At 47.1% G+C, this 19,902-nt stretch overlaps 1 protein-coding gene across 2 annotated transcripts; it reads right to left on the minus strand.

Annotated features, from left to right (window-relative positions):
* Positions 1-8,371: 8,371 nt before the first annotated feature.
* On the minus strand, positions 8,372-17,208 carry ANP32E (acidic nuclear phosphoprotein 32 family member E; the record flags this gene model as incomplete). 2 transcript variants are annotated; one of them, XM_079547654.1, is made up of 7 exons in its annotated part: positions 8,372-8,439; positions 10,008-10,062; positions 11,155-11,309; positions 12,753-12,918; positions 14,213-14,335; positions 14,955-15,104; positions 17,152-17,208. In XM_079547654.1, the coding sequence occupies 7 exons, from the start codon at positions 17,203-17,205 to the stop codon at positions 8,372-8,374; spliced, it is 771 nt and encodes a 256-aa protein (XP_079403780.1). The 2 variants fall into 2 exon arrangements, with proteins under 2 accessions (XP_079403780.1, XP_079403779.1); XM_079547653.1 differs by lacking the exon at positions 14,213-14,335 and having other exon boundaries at positions 17,152-17,205.
* Positions 17,209-19,902: the final 2,694 nt, after the last annotated feature.

Below are 19,902 nucleotides of genomic sequence, written 5' to 3' on the forward strand. Positions count from 1 at the left end.
TTCATTAAGGGTAGCGAGGCACAAGTTGCCAGAGAGGCGGTGGATGCCACGTCCTTGGAGACATTCAAGGTCAGGCTGGACCAGGCTCTGAGCAACCTGACTGAGCTGTGGCTGTCCCTGTTCACTGCAGGGCATTGGACTAGATGACACTGAAACTTTCGACTCAAACGATTCTATGATTCTACTGTGATTTGTCCATCAGTAATTCCATCAAGAGTGTGGGCAAATCTTCCTGAAGTTAAAGATATATGTCTAAGAGTACTACTCCTCTAAACACTACTAAATGCTAAGTAATTTCAGCATTCAGAGGCAGATTCAGCACGACTGAAGCAGGCTCTTGGAATTGCAGAACAGAGCTCCAAGTCCTTTGCTAGCAGCAGATCACGAGCAGCACAGCCGCGAGCACTGGGATTCCCAGCTCTCTCTCTCCTTACCTGGCCCTCAGAGGCTTGCTCAGCACACTGCATGCTGCTGCAGCCTCTTCCTTTCAGAGGTTAAAGAGAGCTGCTGCTGCTTTCCAGTTCTCCCTGATATAATCCCTCTTTTTAAAACGCTTTTAAAATTCTAATATATTCTGAAATATACGCATATACGCAGCAAAGAATATTTGCACTAACTTTTCACGTAGAAGTGATGTCTGACATCACGTACATACTTTGTACCATTAGAAATTCAGGTATACCAGAGAGAGGAAAAAGAAATATTGGGGCATTTGCCAAAGTTGCAAATAAAGCTTTTAAAAGACCTGCAGTGAAAGACATGCAGCAAGAATTTCCAAACTGTAACGGTCGTCTCAGTGGGTGGTTCATGTTACTATCTTCACGATTCCGCACTTTGTTCTAGGAAATATTTTTGCTTTTCAATAGCATGATGTTCCTGGAATTTCCCTTGCCGTGAAAATGTTGAATCTTAATGCAGAAATTACGCAGAAATTTAAGCCTACAGCTATTCAGAAATCCAGAGCAGAGATACATTAATATTCTTTCTCCTTCCATCCCTCCTCATTCTTACAAAGGCATGACTAGTCTGCTCAGATCTCTGCTTTGAATAAGGAGGAACTCTAATGTCTGCAAAAAAAGAGAGGCTCTCTCAGGGAAAGCTCTTATTAATCGTATTAAACACGTGGATGTCGGAGGTTTCAGTAACAACCAACCCTACAACCCCTGGCAATATGCACCAATTGAGATGGAAATACCCCTCATTATAGCACAAGATAAAATACTTTCATCTCACACAGTCTGCGCTTCAAAGAAAGCAAGCCCCAAACTTCTTTTTTGTTATCATTTTTTGTTACCTTTCACACCAAAAACTGTAAGCATTTCAGGAGGTGCGATCTCAGGCTGCAGTGACACAAACCTCAGCACGAGCACTGGATCGACGCACACGAGCAGTGTGATCACACTCAACGTTTAGCATAGTGTGATTATTTACAGGGAAGACTTAAAGAACGGTATGAGCTCACCAGGCTCCCGAATCCCAGAAGCACAGCCACCCTTCCTTCCATCTCTTCCCATTCAGCCTGTTTCATTTTCGTCTTGTTTTGCTGATAAATTCTTCTCGTTTGTTTGCAGCTGGTGACGGTTCGGCTGTTCTGCTTTGTGCAGAGTTGGGTCCATCAGAGAACTGGGAGTTGGTATGGAGAAACCAAGCACCTGTTTGCTTGTAAATGCTTATGAAAATCTCTTGTTATATATATATATATATACATATGTAAAAAAAAACGTAAGTGTTGGTGTAGTGCATACATTTAAGGAGTTACACTTATTCACTACTCTGACAAGAATTAACTGGGACTAACAGTTATTGAGATTCAAATGCAAAGAGAGGTTCCAAACGTTATGCAAAAGGCTTTCCTGTAAGTGGAGAAGACTTAGCAGTATACACTTTAAAATAATTAGAAGTACTAAGCTATACATTTCTATTTTGAAACACACACATGGGTGCTGATTTCGTATAACCTGGACTCTTCTTTTGAGGTGCAAATGCACGTCACTGCTGCGTAATCTTGTTTAACTGCGCGCACTGTGACAAAGCAAACTGCTTTGTGATGAGGAAAAGCTTCATAAGAGGAAATTTATTGGAACATAGGATGGCTTAGGCTGAAGGGAACCTTAGAGCCCGTCCTTTCCAGCCCTGGCTGAGGGCCGGCTGCCCCTCAGCTCCGGCCACCCAGGGCCCATCCATGGCCTCGGGCTCCTCCTGGACCATGGGCTCCTCCTGGACGGGGCGCCCGCAGCTCTCCAGGCAGCTCTGCCAGGGCTTCACTGCCCGCTGAGTGAAGAATTCCTTCCTAACACCTGACCTAAATCTCCCCCCTTTTAAATGAAAACCACCCCACCGTCCTATCGCTGCCAGGCTGTGTAAAAAGAGGGGGACTGACTTTGATCAGACTGATAAGGGGGAATGGCTTTAAAATAACAGAGGGGGGACTGAGGCGAGACAGTGCAAGAAATGCAGTCTTACAACATTTTGAAATGGGTTTGTGCTCATGAAGCGCGTGTTAACTGCTGTCAAATGTGAACGACTGGAAGACAGCAAACAAAAGCGTATTTCAGTAGCATTTCAAAGCAGTAAGAGAGTTCAAATATTTAATGGTGTGATTTCACCAGGATGAGCAGCATCAGCAGGAGGAATACTGGTTCTTTCTAAACAAATGAGTGCTTTTCTCTCCTGGAAGCTGGGATGGAGATGAGGGCGGCTTGGTGAAGCTGAACTTTTCCCCTGCACTTCGGAGCGAGGGTTTCTCTGTGATTCACGTTTAATCACAGATCCCACAGCAAAGCCCAGCTGCGCGCATTCTCCCTCACACAGGACGTCAGAAACATTATTCCCGTGTGCGCCTGGACTCGGAAATACACTTTGCGTTCTCCCACGGACACAGAGCTGGAGGAGCACGGCGGGTAAACGGCAGCGCTCCACCTCAGCCGTTACGGAACGGCCGTGAGGAAAACCGCGGCCGCCCCCAAAACCCGCCACCGCCGCGCGCGGGGCCGGTTGGGAAGACGGGAGCGCGCGGATGGGCGGAACTGCGGCAAATCTCAGCCAATCAGAGGCGGGGTCACGGCTCGGCCCCTGCTGCCCGGAGCCAGGAAACCCCGTGGGTAACGGATTCCCGTTCTGCTGGGCCCCGTGCGCCCTAGGGCTGGGGGGAAGGGGGGGCTGAGGCAGGGTGCCCCTCCCCGCTATGGGAAGGAAAGGGAGGGGCGTGGTTGGAATGGGGAGATATTCACAGAATGGCCAGGGTTGGAAGGGACCTGAAGGGTCGGGAAGCTCCCCTGCCAGAGGCAGGGCCACCAACCTCCCCACATTTCACGGCAGCCCAGGGCCCCATCCAGCCTGGCCTCCAACCCCTCCAGGGATGGACGGGGCATCGCAGCCTCTCTGGGCAGCTGTTCAGCCCCTCACCGCTCTCACAGCACAGAACTTCCCTGACACCCGGCCTCCAGCTGCCCTCCCTCCACTTCCAGCCATTCCCTGGCCTGCTCTCATCTCCCCTTCCCAAGAGCTGCCTCCCCTCCTGGCTGCAGGCTCCCTTCAGGCACTGCAGGCTGCAATGAGGTCACCCCGCAGCTTCTCCAGGCTGAACGAGCCCAGCTCCCTCAGCCTGTCTTTTGAGCAGGCTGCAGCAGGCAGCTCTCCTTCCAGAACCGCTCCAGAGCATCAGCCCCCACCCAGCCAGTTTTCCCCAACCTGGAAGACGTGCCCACACAGCACTACATTCCATGGAATCATAGGATGGTCAGGGCTGGGAGGGACCTTAGAGATCCAGTTCCAACACACAGAATCACAGATTGGCCCAGAGTGGCAGGGACTCAAGGATCACAGATCTCCAGCCCCCCCACCACACACAGGGCCACCAACCTCCTCATTTAACAGCAGCCCAGGCTGCCCAGGGCCCCATCCAGCCTGGCCTTGAACACCTCCAGGGGGGGATGGGGCATCCATAGCCTCTGGGCAGCTGTGCTAGGCTTCACCACCCACTGAGTTAACAATTTCTAATTAAGATCTAACCTAAATTTCATATTCTAGTTTAAAGCCACCCTCCTCCCCCCCCCCATCCTGCCACTATCAAGCCACGTAAGAAGCCTGCCTCACTCCTGCTTAGATGCTCTCAAGTACTGACTGGAAGGCTGCAATCAGGACTCCAAGCTGAACAAACCCAACTCCCTCAACCCATCCTCACAGGAGAGGTGCTCTAGGCCTCAGATGATCTTTGTGGCCTCCTCTGGACCTGCTCCAAAAGCTCTGCATCCTTCCTGTACTGGGAACATCCTGTCTTTGCCAGAATGGCACATCTCAGGTTTAGTTAAAATCACCGTTATCCTCCAAAAGCACACTGGCCTTGCTCTGGTCAGCCCTCTTTGCCTTTGCTTTACTGGGCAAACTGGTGCACAAGGATCATGCAGCCACTGTGGCTTCAGAGAGACAGGCAACTGCCCCCCTCGCCCTTTCTGCCCAGAAAACAACCATCCATTAATCTGCTGATCACCCATCTAGTACAAGAAAAGCATGTTTAGTTACTAGCTTTTTCAAGTGTGCCCAGAGAATTCTTGCCAAGAATGCTGGACTAATCCAGATAAAATAAAATAAAGACAATGCAATGTCCACAGGAGGGGGGAAAAAAAGAAAAAAAGAAAAAAAAAAAAACACTATTCTTCAATGAGCAGTCACTTATGCACACCAAGGCAGCCACTTCGAAGAGCTGGGGCTGTCAGACATCAAGTCGACACTATAAAGAACAAAATGCAGACTGACTCTTGATTTTTTTTTCTTTTTCTTCAGATTCAGCCAAACTAACTTCACCCAAATGGTGTGGATTTATAGAGAACACAAAGGCCTCCTCAGCTCCAATATTTCTATATTAAACCCATCTGGAAGCACTAAGTGAACTACCCAAACAGTGGTACAAACAGTTTGGGTTGTACATTGTGTCCTGCATCAACTACAACATTACCAGGAAATACAATACCACTAAATACAAAGTCTAACCCCAGAAGTTTTCAGTAGCAAAAGGACACCAGGAAGACTTACCTTTAACTCCATTCCTGAAGGAACACAGCCTTCTCTTTGCAGATGTACTAAAAGAGTAATTCAATACAGCAGTCTTAATTTATTTGAAATAATTCAGTTTGAAAACTTTTTAATTTAAAATTTACAGCACACGTAGGGAGGAAACATGTCTTGTTACAACTAAAAATTATCAGAAGAGTGCTGCAGGGTTGCTTAATTTAACACTGTCATGGCTTTATTCAAAACACAGTTGCACAAAATCAGTTACTCCAAAGTTTAAGGAAAGAGTCTGATAAGGAACCAAAACACACTATATACATACTGCCATACAAAGAGCATTGAAGTAGGACAAAACCTCTACAAAATATAAAACCCACCCTTACATATTTGCATGAAAAGTCCACCCACCAAGCAAAAAAGTTTCAAAAGTTATCTGGAGGCTCTGTATTATTTATTTTTAAAAAAATGCTATGCTGTTTAATTGCATGCCAAGCTGACAAATATGAAATGATGCTTAGATGGTAATGCTGAGGAAAAGACAGAATTACTCAGGAATTAAGGTTCGTGTTGACCTGCGGAAAATCAAAGTCCGTAACACCAGGAGGTCACAAAGCAGGCGCACCTCAATCAGCGCTGCGCAACGCTGGGTGCAGAGGGAGCGGCCTCTCCTCGCCTGCACACCATGAAGGGACAGCTTGGGATATTTGTAGAGACACAGGCAAGAACAGGAGGGGATGTTACAACTGATTCTAAGAAACCAGGCGCAGATTATTCTGATATTCCAATTAAATAGGAGGGGATATTACAGTCAGTTTCAAGAAGTTGTTACAATATTCTCCACCCCAGTTGCTGAGTTATCGTGACTTGCAGGCTTTATTTCTTGCTGCAGTGGCACAGTGTGAACCAGTAGGTGAGCACAAGAGCCTGGAGTGGTGAGAGGTAAGGCCGCATTCCTTGGCTCACCCCCCATCCCTCCCTGTCCCGTCTGTTTTGCCTTTGGTCACTCTGCACCCCCTCACCTAGTTCATAATTAATTACCTAGTTCATAATTCAGCTAAATGCTGTTTTGAAACAATTCTAAAGTAATATGTTCCACACCAGCATGAGGCTCAGATTTTGTAGACGTAGCAGCTGATGCACTGCACTGCAATTTGATTTAGGAAGTGTTCAGTCTGCATATCAAGGGAAAGTCTGCTTACCCCACCTAAGCTCATTTTGCTTTGTCACATTAACTCAGTGTTAAAATCAGACTGACTTACTGAAATGTGACTGGTACTGAAATAATTTTAATTCAGAATAGTAAACGTTCCCATTTAAAACTAATTTTATATGCATCAGTAAGAGACAGTTAAGGAAAACCCTGATAACGAAGTACTTTAAAAGTGCACGCTTACAAATAGCAATTTTCAGTCATCCACGGAGATTGAAAAAAAAAAGCAACAAGGTGGAAAAACACTTTTCTATCTCAAAGCTGATCACAAAACAACTGCCTCGAACACAGAGCCTCCACGACAAGATAGGATGTGCACTTACCTAAGATTTCTATTCATTCAGTATTCATACACAAACACAGGAACTTAAGATTGTGGTTGCAAACGTAGTTTTACCACTACTTTTCTAGTGTCTTTACAGATATCCATGAAAACATGCCAAAATTTTAGTCAGTTTATTTCCAAGTCTATTGCCATCTGCCTGACTCATTTCATACAGACACCGTCAATGGCTGGCTATGCTTCACAGCTACATGAGAAACTGTAATTTAAGGCTCTATTTGGGGAAAAAAAGAACACACAAGAAATTGGGCTTTGCAGAACAACTTCAACCCTGCAGTATCTAAACTTAAGAGCAGGAAGTCACATTTAAAAAGTCTGCTAGTGTGTGAAATACCCTATTAAATATTCACAAACAACCAGTCTATGGGTGACTGACTTTTACTTAGGTCCAGGAAATCTCCCTCCTCCCCACCCTCGTTGTCTCCCCCCTCTTAATGACAGCTACCATCAACCAAGACAGATACAAAAATAAGTCTCTTGAATAAAGCTGTGTGTGATATTTGGTTCAGTACCTACATGAAACAATGTCAATTAGTTTTATATCAAGACTACCACTTTAAATCCAAATAATGACTGGAAAACGAATGCTGTACGTCTGAGCTTGCTTTGCTGTGGCTCAAATGGAACACATGAATCCACTGGGCAGAATTATTTCGGCCTCTTGGTCACAACCGGGCTGCTAGAAGAGTCTGCACGCCTCCTGTACTGCCGCCAACCGTAAGCAATGGAACAAGGCTCTGCAGCCATTCAGTATAAAAGCCCGGAATGATCAGCTAGTGCTACACATGACCTGAACATTTTGCCTACAACCAGACTTAAAAAATTTAAGAGGCGACCTGTAAGGAAAGACTCCCTTATGTGCATCTTTCCCTCTTTGATGATTTTATAAAAGCATGTGGGGTAATCTGGAAAGTGTGCTTGAAGGAGTTACCCGTCAACTTCTGCATTAGAAATGCAAACATCTGATAGCCAAGCACAATGACTGCAGAATTCCTGAAGTGACAACGCAACAGCTGGATGAGTGAAAGTTCAAATACTTTTTGTAAACCAGTTTAAAACTAGAGATTAGTTACTTCTGTTCATACCTACAATGACTCTGTGTTTTGGAGAGAAGTTTGAAAATTACAGCCCTCTCAGTTTGCCACGATATCTTTGGGAATGTATCTTCAGCAAACACCCAACTTCTGAACAAGCAGGAAAAAAAATAATCTCCTGAAACCCCTTTATGCTTTGCAATGTTAGCGTGCAAATCAGGGTAGAAGACTTTAAAAAGTTACAGGAGTCACCTTTTAAAAAGCTGAAGCAAAGCACAACCTAGCTGTTGAATTCAAACAGAATCCCTGGTAAACTCAAGACTGCTGTCAACTCCTCATTTGAAACAGACTCAAATTTGCCACGTAGCATTTCTGAGTTCAACTTTTTAAGTATAAAAACCTGAAGATCTTGAAGGAAATTTATGATATTAAATCCATGTAAGATAGGTGTTTTAACTCTGGAGAAATGATGACCAACACAGCAAGCTTGTATAAAATTAAAGAGCTCCTAATAAAACTCTAAGGGAAAAACTAGACAATGGCTTCAGTGAATATATTGTTGAAAATCTTTTTTCTACATATAGGTTCACTAACAGGCTATTATATCTTATTTGGAATGATAAAAAGGGCAAGAATAGTAAAACCACACTTCTCCTATAAAAAGTTAACATTTTCTGTAGGGACATCTATGGTACATGGAGACATACAGATCTGCATAATCACTATTGCGTGTTCTGAAACTTAAGAATCTGGTCCTACGTCGTCTATAACAAATTAATCATCCTCTTCCTCGCCTTCATCTTCAGGATCTCGTTTCCTCTTCTCCCCTCGAACACCCTCTGCTAAGGAAAAGATCTCATTACATCCCATTCACACACATAGTGTTAAAGTGTTCAGCAAATGCGGTGGAAACGATTGCTGCGCGAGGCTGATGTGCTGAGCACTGCGACGTGGGGTGCCCGTGGTTCTCAAGAAGATCATTTACCTTACTCTGCATAGTTCAGGCAGGCTGCATTCAACTAAATATACACTAAGCATTACAGAACATTAAGTGAGATGCACCAGTGATAATATAAATATGTATATAAATGACTGTTAGCATGTACTTAAGAACTGAAGTATTTTTTCCACCCCTCTAAATTTCTGAAGGCGCATGCATCCAGCCCCAAACCCAGCAGTTTCTGCAGATACCAAATCAAATCTGTTCTGCTCTCTCTCCACTTGACAAACTGTTTCTTGGATAAAAATCTCTCAGCTTATTCTTAGAAATACGCCCAGCTCAGTCAGTGGACTGTGCACTCTTGTGGTGGAATCACGAAATGCAATCCTGTCAAACCTAAGAGATTTAATTGCCAGCACTCATTTCCTGGCTAATTAGCCATCCTAACCACCCGCTTTGTTGTCTTTATAAATTCGAATGCTGCAATTGCAAATGGGAAGAATTGAGTATTGCTACTTCAGATTTCCAGTTTTTCAAGAGCAAGACACATCTCCAAAAACTGCTCCATTAAGCCAAGCATGCAAATCAGATGGGCACTAATGTAACGAGAAAGTTTAGAAATTTAAACAAGAGAAGGAAAAGCGAGCTGACTTTCAGATGAGGCTTGATATATTTATTTTCTGAAGGAATTCAGCAACTGCTGGCTGGTAATAAGCTGGTGGTCCTACATGGTGCCCATCTCACCACGTGGAACACAGAGATGCGCACAACTAGGCAACCCATCTCTCGTTCCACCAAGCAGAGTGCCTGATAAGAGCATGAGAAGCAGGAATTAGCCTTCTGTCAGCACTGCAACTTCTTTTCCTGTGCTCCAAAACAGACGAGGAGCTTTAAACTTAAGGCTGGTCCTGACCCTGAAAGGTTTGCAAGCCTCAAACAAGGTGCAAGGAAGAATGAGTAACACATCTGTCCTGCTTATCTTCTGGCACTGAAAGATGAAATGGTTTGCACCCTAGAGTTTCCTCTTAGGTGAAAAGTTTCTGTAAGGAAGGAAGCCATTTTCATCTTGATAGAGGACTGCAGCTACTGGTCCTCCCGACGCTTTGCCAGTGAAGGTATTGCAGTGGCTGTGCACATACAAAGCATACAGAAGTGCCATCCATCTCCTCTCCCTCTTGAAAAACAAGTATTTCTGCCTGCAGACAAGATGCAAGCTCTTTCATTTTAGAAACATACTTCAGCAGAAGTCTTGGAAAAATGTCGTTCCTCTCTTCTTTTTATTTTACAACAGAGGAGAAAAAACACCAACTACTACAGAGTTGCTATGCTACCTTCTCAGGCCCTTGCTTGAGCTTAGTATGTCTACAGAAACCAGTCAGTGCTTTTTGTCAGCAAAGTTCCACATCCCAGACTTGTTAGGTTACAGAATAATAGTTTTAGTCAACATTAATACTTCAGCTGAGGACTTACCTTCTTCCTCCTCGTCACCTCCCTCTTCAACATAGTCATCATCATCATCTTCATCCTTCAAAAAAAATTGTGAAATATTTGTAAAGAATCGCAGCATACACAAACTTTGCTGAAATGCTGATCCTAAGAAGGAATTTAAAACATTTCAGTCTCTTCAGAGCAGCAACACAAGTATGGAGTTACACTTGTAAGAGTGCAGAAGACAACAAAGCATGTGGTTAGAAGAACAAAATGCACATAAAAATGGAGTTCAGATGAAGATTTTCTGCACATCCATGGGAAATGAAGCTGGTATGATGTCAACTCTTATCAGCAGTAACGGAAGTGACATCATTTTTGAAGTGACAGAATTTTAGATGTGAAGCATGGGAGCTGCTTGCCACAGGCTCACTTACAGAATTTCACACATTCTCCAATTGAAAGTCTTGAAGCTGCCAAAGAGGAGGACCAAATTGTGACTCCTGAGCCTGACTTCCGTGAACCACAGGAACTGCAAGAACCCATCCATAACCCTAAAAACCACCTGCGTTTCCTTATTCTAGCTTAATATTCTCTACTTGCTTCATGGCAAAGTCTTACCTCGCAGGCTCTGGGACTGATTTTCATAGCTTTTCAATACCACCAGACAACACTCAAAAAAAGCGCAGCAGTATTTACTACAGCAAAAAGCAGACCTTCCTTCATCTCACCTGAAGCACCAGCAATGCGCTGTTGCTGCGTTCCTCTCTTTTAGAAGACCAACCTAACCTCTTCAGTTTCCCAAAATGAATTTATTCTACTTCACGTATCTAACTTGAGTGTTTAATTGGTAGTAGAGCATGATTTCAAAACACAGGGCAAAACCAACTCTTTAATTTACAGGGAATAAAACGATGCTGGCATCCTGCAGCCTGAAGGGGTGAGATGAAAGTGAAGTACGCCCAGCAGGTCAGCCAGAAGCACCTTCATAACTGACAGCCAGCAATCACGTTCAGGTCAGCACTGCCTATTTCAGTGAAAGCAGCACTCTAAGATACCTCTCTGCATCCAGCTGTGTTCACAATACTCGGCGCCTACAGATTTAAATGAACACAAAACTCTGTAGGCAGTTTCTCCCCATTGTCTGCATTTGGTAGAGAACACTAACTTCACCTTAACCTCTCTTTACCTGAATCTCTTCTTTCATCAGGTATGAAAGACCAACTTCCTCCTCCTCTTCACCTTCCCCAAGATCTGAGCCTCCATCATCTTCATCATCTTCTTCTTCATATTCTCCTGGGGGACCGGCTTCATCCTCATCTTCATCATTGTCATCTTCGTCTCCTTCAGAAATGAAAAATGCACTTAATATGTTGCAATTAAGTTTCATTAACTCCTCTTCATGCAAACTAACATGTGCCAGGTTAAGCCAGTTCTAACGCTTCTTCCAGTTTTGTTTTTTTTTTTTAATGCAGGTTCTGTGGGAAACAACTGTGATTGAAATCAATTTAGCTGCTGTAACAATTTTCCTTGAAGAAAGGCTACTGACTTTTTTTTTTACATCACAAGCTTCAGGCAAAATTCTTGATGTCTGAAGCAGCTGCATATGTAAATTCCTGCAAGGGAGTAGAAACTGTAACCAGTGGAAAAGCAGCTTGTCTGCAAAATCAAACCCCAAAGTACTTAAGGGTAAATATAATATATCGTGCTCGTTCTGCCTGTTTTTTAATCCCTTACACTGAAACACCTACTGTCCCAAAGAGATGATCTCTCATTGCTTTTCTGTCTGGAGCACACCACCATGCTTCCAATTAAGTGAATTAGAAGAAATAATGAGGTGACTCTACAATTCATTTTCAAATTCATATTAATTTTCCTATGCATTTTCCACTATTGAGTTTAGTTTTACATTTATGTTATAGACATTTGGCTCTCACCAAATAATTTTCTGCATGGATTTCCAGACTGTGACACGTGGTTACTACTGGGCACTGCTGACCCAGCACGTGGCAGTGGCAGCCACTAGCTAATGAATTAAAGCCAGAAGAAAGCACTGGAAGCCTCACCCATTAGAGGACATAACCCAAATTTAGCAAGTTATTTGGGCGCACACACAACACCACAACAAGAGCCCTATCCTGCTTGCTAACACTCAAATACATTTTGGATGTTTACTCCTAGCAGTTTTGCCTCTAATAATTATCCACTAAGCCAGGTTTCCAGAAGAACACGTGCTCCTCCTACCATCACATCAACACAGATTTGTAGCCACGCACTGACAGACCTACTCCTATGGGTTTCATTTCAGACTGATTAACAGCAATGAGGAAAACAACAGAAATAGCCTCGTTAGTCACTGAGGTCAGATCAAAAGGGACTGTACAGCTTTTATGCAGAAATTTGTGTCATACTTCAGCAATTCCCCTTCGTTTTGCGTTCTTTCCATAGGGAAACACCATAAAAGCTGTTGTCCCCTTGCTCTGCATCAGTTCTGCTAACTACATTACTGCTGGCAATAACATGTTTTAGGAATATTGCTAATCTTTGCAACAACACCTTTACTCTGCTTCCTCACACTCAAAAGGCTTCCACAAGAGCTTAAAACCTTTGACGTGACTTTTCATTCTGAACCAGTGTGCTAACACCAAACAAATTCTAAAGCTATACGCCTCAAAAATAAGAGCAGAGTACAATGCCAATGCACTCAAAAAGTCACCATGATCCACGCTACATGTACATTTCATTACAGTGCACTGTTTGCATCCACAGCTTATTCCAGGAACTCACCCTCATCATCATCATCTTCTGAGTCCGGTGCCTCGTTATCTTCCTGGTCAAATCCATCCAGGTATGTGATTTGCTGAAGCAGATCAAAAATGCTGTCCCTGTAATCCTCGAGGTTTGTAATCTCACAGTTGAACAGGTCAAGGCTCTTTAAGTTTTTAAGATTTTGCTGAAAACAAACAGAGTTTATTTTTCCCCCTCTGCTCGATACAACCAAATGGTGCCTCAAGTTACAGTGCTGTCATAGCCCAAATACAGCCAGATACAGATTTTATCCCCACTGCTTCATTCCTACTCACTATTTTATTCCCCACTCAGTAAAAACTTGAAGTGTTATTTGAACTTCTAATGGAATGCTCTTGCAGATCAACTGCACAGCACATCTGCAGCACGGCCAACACAACCACGCAGACAGGCACCGTGCGCACACTGCGTGACACCTACATGAGGATGCTTTGTTGTCTGCAGAGCCTGGTTTGGTTCTCATAGCCATGCCCAAAAGCTCAGCTCCAGCAGATTTTCAGCAGTTTGATTTAACTGCAAGCAGGCACTTGGTAGGACTGAGAACTACAGTAACAACTAGACAACTGATGATGATCTCTCACCTTCCAGACTTTACACACATGCACAACATCCTGGCAAGCATCTGAGATCTGAAAAGCATTTGTTCTGTAGAGCACTCCAACCACTTTGCTTTGTCTCATAACTGCTAGGTCAAACCACAATAAAGGCAGACTGATGACCTTTACAAAAGCTTAACAAAAATGCAGTCTATAACAAATAATAACAAATAACAAATAACCCGTATGCTGGCACAATGAGATGCAGATCAAGCATTCCTCCTCCACCTCAACCACCCATTGCTCAGGTGTGCTCCTAACTGCTAAGACACAACCTAACTACCTCACAGGTTCAGTGAAAGCTTGTATTTTGTCTAATGAGCAGCTGCCGTATCTTCACAAACCAACACAAGAGGATTAGCAATACGTAACTTGGCAACTTTTCTATCAAAGACAAAACAGAAGCTCAACAGCTCTCATTCAGCACATCCCATCACTAACGCGGAAGGAATTTTACAGTGCTGTGTTTACAAGAACTGTCTCTAAAAAGCATGACATGGAGTTAATCAAGTCAGGACCAACTGAATCACCAACAAACCTGAAACACCTGAGCCAGCAAAGGAAAAATAACAGATAGCATGTACAATAGATAAGGAATTTCATTTGGGGTGCCCTTAGTTGTGCTGAAAAGAAATAAAAGTAGCTAGAATATATCAGGTATCTTTGTACTTCATTTCTAACACTGCACTAGTCTAAACCCAACGTTGTTTCATCTTCCATACTTGACAAGATTTCTCATGTGAAATCCTTGTACCTTCTTCTACCATTCTATTGCAAAAACTTAATAAAAACCAGTACTTGTTACATTTAAACTTTCAGTTGCCCCTCTCATTCCATACTTACAAGAGCTTCCACAGTGCCAAGATCTTTGATTTTGTTGCCACTTAGATTTAGATATGTGAGATTTGGACATCTTTCTGCAAGGACCTCCAGGCCTCCGGAAATGATGTTGTCACTCAACTCCAACTATTGCACAGCAAAAGTAAAGGAATTAAAAGCTTGGTTTCTTACCATCAGATTCAGTAAGCACAGTTTTTAACTTAGAAGCTTAATCACAAAGTTGAACGCTTCCCACAGTGCTAGCTAGCTAATATTCAGCTTACAAAACGTTCCTTTAAACTGATAATTTTAGAAGTTCTCCTGAAAACATCATGGGCTTGGATATCTAAGCCTGTAGAACAGATAATATTGGAACTCACTGCACGTCTTTGATCAGCAAGCAATGTGTGCCAGTCCTGCACTGGCTGGGCAGCCAAGCGCCTGCTACTGACCATCAGCTCTCAAAGACATGGCCAACATTCAGTGAGCAGACAAAGCACTCGCTGCTCTAGGTAGGAGCCATTGACTGAGACCAATTTGGCCAAAACTAGCTGGAGATGCCCACAAAACCTTCAAATGTTAATGTAGACCAGACCGCAGTGCCTGCAATCTCACAGCGATAATATGCGAATCCTTGAAGACTCAACCCTCCAGATTTCCGTTCCATCTGTGGATGTTGGACCAGACGACCTTTTAGGATCCCTTCCAACTTAAACTATTCTGTGATTCTATGAAATCCTGCTGTCTGGGCAGGTGAGACACGTACCTTTCGGAGCTTACTCAACGTGGGCAGCTTGGCCAGCGACGTCAGCTGCACATTGGCCATGCTAAGAAACTCTAGTTCCTTAAAGGAATCGTTCAGACCTTCAATCTCCCCATTGCTGGACTTGCAGTTATCGAGCACCAACTCCGTCACCTTCAAACAGGATATCAAGGCAGCTGAGTGAGCACCACTAAACCACGCGTTTAACCAAAACCGCAACTTGGTGACCGTTAAACGTGTTTCGGAGGGGTGGTCTGTTGGTGTTATTTATAATTGAGACCAGAGTTGTGGTCTGAAGTCTTTGACACCAGCCTACATGAGAAGCATGTAACAACTTCTCTTCCACCGAGCACATTTCGGGCAGCTGCTTCCATAAAATACAAGTAGCAGCTTTGCTGACGGACGCTTGCAGGGCTTCCCACAGTGCCAGCACAGCACAGGTCAGAGCCCAGCTCCAGCACAGCACTGCTGGGAATGAAGGGAACCTCTCCATGGGGAACCTGCTCTGTTAAAGGTGGGCATCCCACCAGGCAGGTTCTTCACATCAGTCAGGGCTAAAACTCATCTGTGGTTTTCCATACGAGTGAACCACTAACTCATTTATCAAATCCAATCATTCACTGCACATATTTATAAAGTCACTCCAATTCTTTCCAAATCCTAAATCTCCCAGCTCCTGATTATTTTAGCAGTGAGTTCTGCAGGTTAATTAAGCCCAACTGAACAACTTCCACTGCTACTAAAACAACAAGACAATCAATGCAGGGGAAGCAACAAGGAGCAGCTAATTAATTTAAAAATCACTTCATCCTTTGTGAACATATCCCTCATTAGAGAGGACATTAATAAGGCCACCGCTCCGTTTTCTTGTATGCTTCCAACTAACGTGATTACAAGGCTGCCGCCTCGTGCAGCAGCAGCACTCGACTCGCACAGCTTATCAACTTCAAGCAAAGTCTCAACACGGGCTTGTTTTCCATCCACAATAAGTAGAACTGGGGGTCACCACGCCTCCAGTGCACATCTGCACCCAAAACAATGCAGCCCTTCTGTGACCCCTACGGCTGAGCCGGGGCAGCACGTGCTGCTGGCTTGAACAAACAGCTCAGTGCACCTCTTCCACAATCCCTGCACATCGGGCTGCTCTCTTCATGCACTGCGATACCAAACCTGGACTTTAGTCCTGGGTGGGTCGATGGCGTCCTGGCTGACCTCGCTGCAGAGCATCCACGGGAGCGTGGGCAGATGGAACAGCGAGGCAGTGGGTGTAATTCACAGGATCACAGAATTGTAGGGGCCGGCAGGGACCTCCAGACATCATCACATCCAGCCCCCCTGCAAAGCGGGCCCCCTGCAGCAGGCTGCACAGGCAGGCATCCAGGTGGGTCTGTGCTACCTCCAGAAAGGAACCCACAACCTCCCAGGCACCCAACCAGAAGCCTGGCACTGCTGCCCAAAGCAGCGTGGGTGCTCCATCCCCGGAGTTTCCAGAGGCTGTGGGGGACCCTGGGCAGCCTGAGCTGGCGGGGAGCGGCAAGTCCAGGGCAAGGAGTGGGAATGGGGGCCCGCGAGGTCCCCCCCATCCCAACCGTGCTGCGATATTTAAGTTCCCTTCAATCGAAGGCATTCTACAATTCCGCGATCTTCCCGCCCTGGGAACTCGGGGCTTCTTTTTAATATCGATAGCATTATTTAATGGAAGTTTCCCCGGAAAGGGGAAGCGGCGGGGAGGGAGGAGGCGGCGCAGCGCCGCTCGGGACATTCGGAACTCGCGGCGGGGCGGCGCCCCGGGACCTCCTTCAGCAGAGAGAGAAAACTAAAAGAGAAATTAAATCGAAACCACGACGCCAACGTAACGGCGGGACCCCGAGCTGCAGCTGAAGGCGGAACTCGGAGCGCCGCGACCTCGCGCGCAAGTTGCGAACCGAGCAGCGGGCGCGGGGATCCCGAAAGGGAAAAACCGAAAGGAATAAAAGCCTCGCGGGGAGCAGAGCGCGGCGCAAACCCCGCCCCGCCGCCAACTTCGAGGCCCCGCGGAACGGCGCGCAGCGCGGCCCGAAAGCGCCGCCCGGCCCCGCGCGGCTCCTGCGCCACCGCCGTGACCCAGATTCGGCGGAGCCGCCGCGTCCGCGCCGCCCGGAGCCGGGGCGGAAGCGGGACGGGGCCGACGGGAGCGCGGCTGTGCCCCGGCGCCGCTCACCTCCTCGGGGGCCTGGTTCCGCAACTCCAGGTTGATGCGCTTCTTCATCTCCATCGCCCCCCCCACCCGCGGCTCCGCACTGGCGAGGGAGGGCGGCCGGGGTGCGGCCGTGGGGACGCGGCCGCCGCCGACGGGAAGAGGGCGGTGTGCGCGGGGTCGCCGCGGGCTGCCGGCCCGCTCCGCGCGCAGCTCCGGCGCCGTCAATGGCCGCCCGCGCACTGCGCCTCCATGACATGGCGCATGGCGCCCCCTCCGCCGCCACGCCCCCCGCCCCGGGGCGGGGCTTCTCCGCGCCACCGCGCTTCTCATTGGCTGCGAAACGCAGCAGCCTAGGCGGTCTGATTGGTTAGTGACGCTGCCCGTCCCGGCGGCGCAGGTGAAGGGGGCGGAGCTGAAGTTGGCGCGCGCGCGGCGGACGGGAGCGGCGCTTGGGGGCTGTGTTGTGTTGTGTTGTGTTGTGTTGTGTTGTGTTGTGTTGTGTTGTGTTGTGTTGTGTTGTGTTGTGTTGTGTTGTGTTGTGTTGTGTTGTGTTGTGTTGTGTTGTGTTGTGTTTGTGTTGTGTTGTGTTGATGGCGGTTTTGCACGCTTGTGGCAGAGAAGGATAGATGAATGGATGGGTGGGTGGGTGGCACGTGGGGCTCGCTACGTTTGCGTGCTTTGGGGATGGTGTGTGGGGCATCATGGGGCATCACGGATGTAAAAGGGGGGACAGTGCTCTGTTCTGTACGTGTTTGCAGGAGGGATGGTGTGCAGCATCTTTTACGGCAGATTGCTGAGGAATAGTACATGGGGTTTTGCACATCCGCTGGCGGGAGGAATGATGCACAGCACTTTGCACAAGTGCTTGCAGCAGGGCTGATGCACGGGGCTTTCTGTGCGTGCTTGCAGGCAGGATGCTGTCCCAAGTGAAAAGCAGCTTCAGGGACAGAGCTGGAAGCAAGCAGCTCCACAGGCACTCTGTTGTACGTTGATATCCAATGCACGCTGGGGATGGGATAAACTCGGTTCTGCACGGCATTAGGATATGGGGTTTTGCTTGGTGTGCAGTGGTGGTACTGCGTGGGTTTTGCACATGCGTGTGCAGTAGGGATGGCGTGTGGGATTTTGCATGCTTGTGAGGAGTAGGGATTGTGTCTGGGGCTTTGTGTGAGTGCATCGTTGGGGATGTGGCATGTCATTCTGTGTGAATGTGTGTACAGATGGGTGGCATGTGGTGCTTTGCACACCTGCAAAACAGAGAGATGGTGCATGGGTTTCTGTGTGTGCATGTAGTTGTGTACACGCAGCAGGGATGGCAGAGCTGCACTGTGGCCTGGCTCCGTTCCTTCAAGTGCTCAATAACCATCTGGGCTGGAGAACAGCGGGGACCCTGCGGCTCTTCCTGCTTTCTCCCCTGTGCGAATTACGAAGGTTTTCAAACCCATAAGGAAATCCTCCCTTTAAAGCCGCTTACCAGCTGGAGCCGTGCTGACTCCGGCAGGAAGAACCAGGGCTCAGCGCGCTCTGCGCGAGCGGCACGGAGGGATAAAGCTGCAAAAGTCACCTGCAAACCTCGCACTGCGCTGCGACCCTGAGTGCCTCCGTGCGCCCCAGAGTGCTCCGAGGTCTACCTAGCACGCTCTGGGGCACCTCGTCCTCCTCCCATATCTCCCATATGAGATCCACGGCGCAGATCCAGCCAGCTTGGAGCCTCCTAGGCTCCCGATGTTCCCCAGGACGCCCCAATCCGCTCCCGGAGCTTCTCTTTGCCTCTGCGTTGTCCCGGAGCCTCCCGGAAATTCTAACCTCAGCACTAAAATGGCCGATCGGAAATGGATACGGCCAGGACCGGAAGAGTTGTCTGAGGGTGGAGAACGCCTCCACAACAAACATGGCCGCCAGGAATTAACAAACGTCACAGCCGGCTTGCTGGACCGGAAGTGTGGCGGCACAGGACTACAGCTCCCAGCATGCCTCGGGACACAGCCCTGTCTGAACCTATGGCATCCCGCGGGGTGTGCTGGGAGACAGGGGAGCCTCCTGGAGCTGCTCAGTGCTCTCCAGGGCTCCCTGGAGGGCAACGCAGTGCGTTCAGTGCACTCCACATGTTTCTAAGTGAAACCTTGATGCCCCTAAGGTATTCCCATAGGCCTCCAAATAACCTGGAGTGTGCTCTAGGGAACTGTGGAGTTCTTACAGGGCTCCTCGGTGTGCTCTAGTGTGCCTAGCGGGTGCTATGGGCCACCTAGTGCAGTCCAGGCTGAATTACAGCTCTCCCAGATCTCTCCGTGTCCTCTGGTCCGACTTAGAGGCTTTGCAGTGTGCCTTCAAGGGCCACACACTCAGCCTTATGGCCAGTCCTCATTCAGTAACACGCTTGCCTGTCCTCTGTGCTATCAGGTGACAGATACAGAGTCAGAAGCCCATGCTTTCTTGATGACCCGACTGGCTAGAGAAGTGACAAAAGTTCTGGCGCCCTTTACTCACCTCTCTGCCTTTGTACGTCCTTCAGGGTTGCCTGGAAAGCAAGGTGGGGTCCCTGTTTCAGGGCTTACATTGGTGGAAATGTGTCCAAGCAACCATGTGAGTTTGCTGCACAGTCCTCCTACCCATCACGTGTCCTCTGGACAGCTGCCTCCAAACTGTGTGCTGGTCCTTAGCCCTAACATCACCCCTAGACAAACTTCCTCAGCTTGGGTCCACCTACAGGATTAGAGTGAAGGGCAGCCACGGGAGGGATGAGCCCTCCCCTGGTGTCTGCACATGTTTGGG

This window comes from Tetrao urogallus, assembly GCF_951394365.1.
Source record: "Tetrao urogallus genome assembly, chromosome: 28".
Lineage (NCBI taxonomy): Eukaryota > Metazoa > Chordata > Aves > Galliformes > Phasianidae > Tetrao > Tetrao urogallus.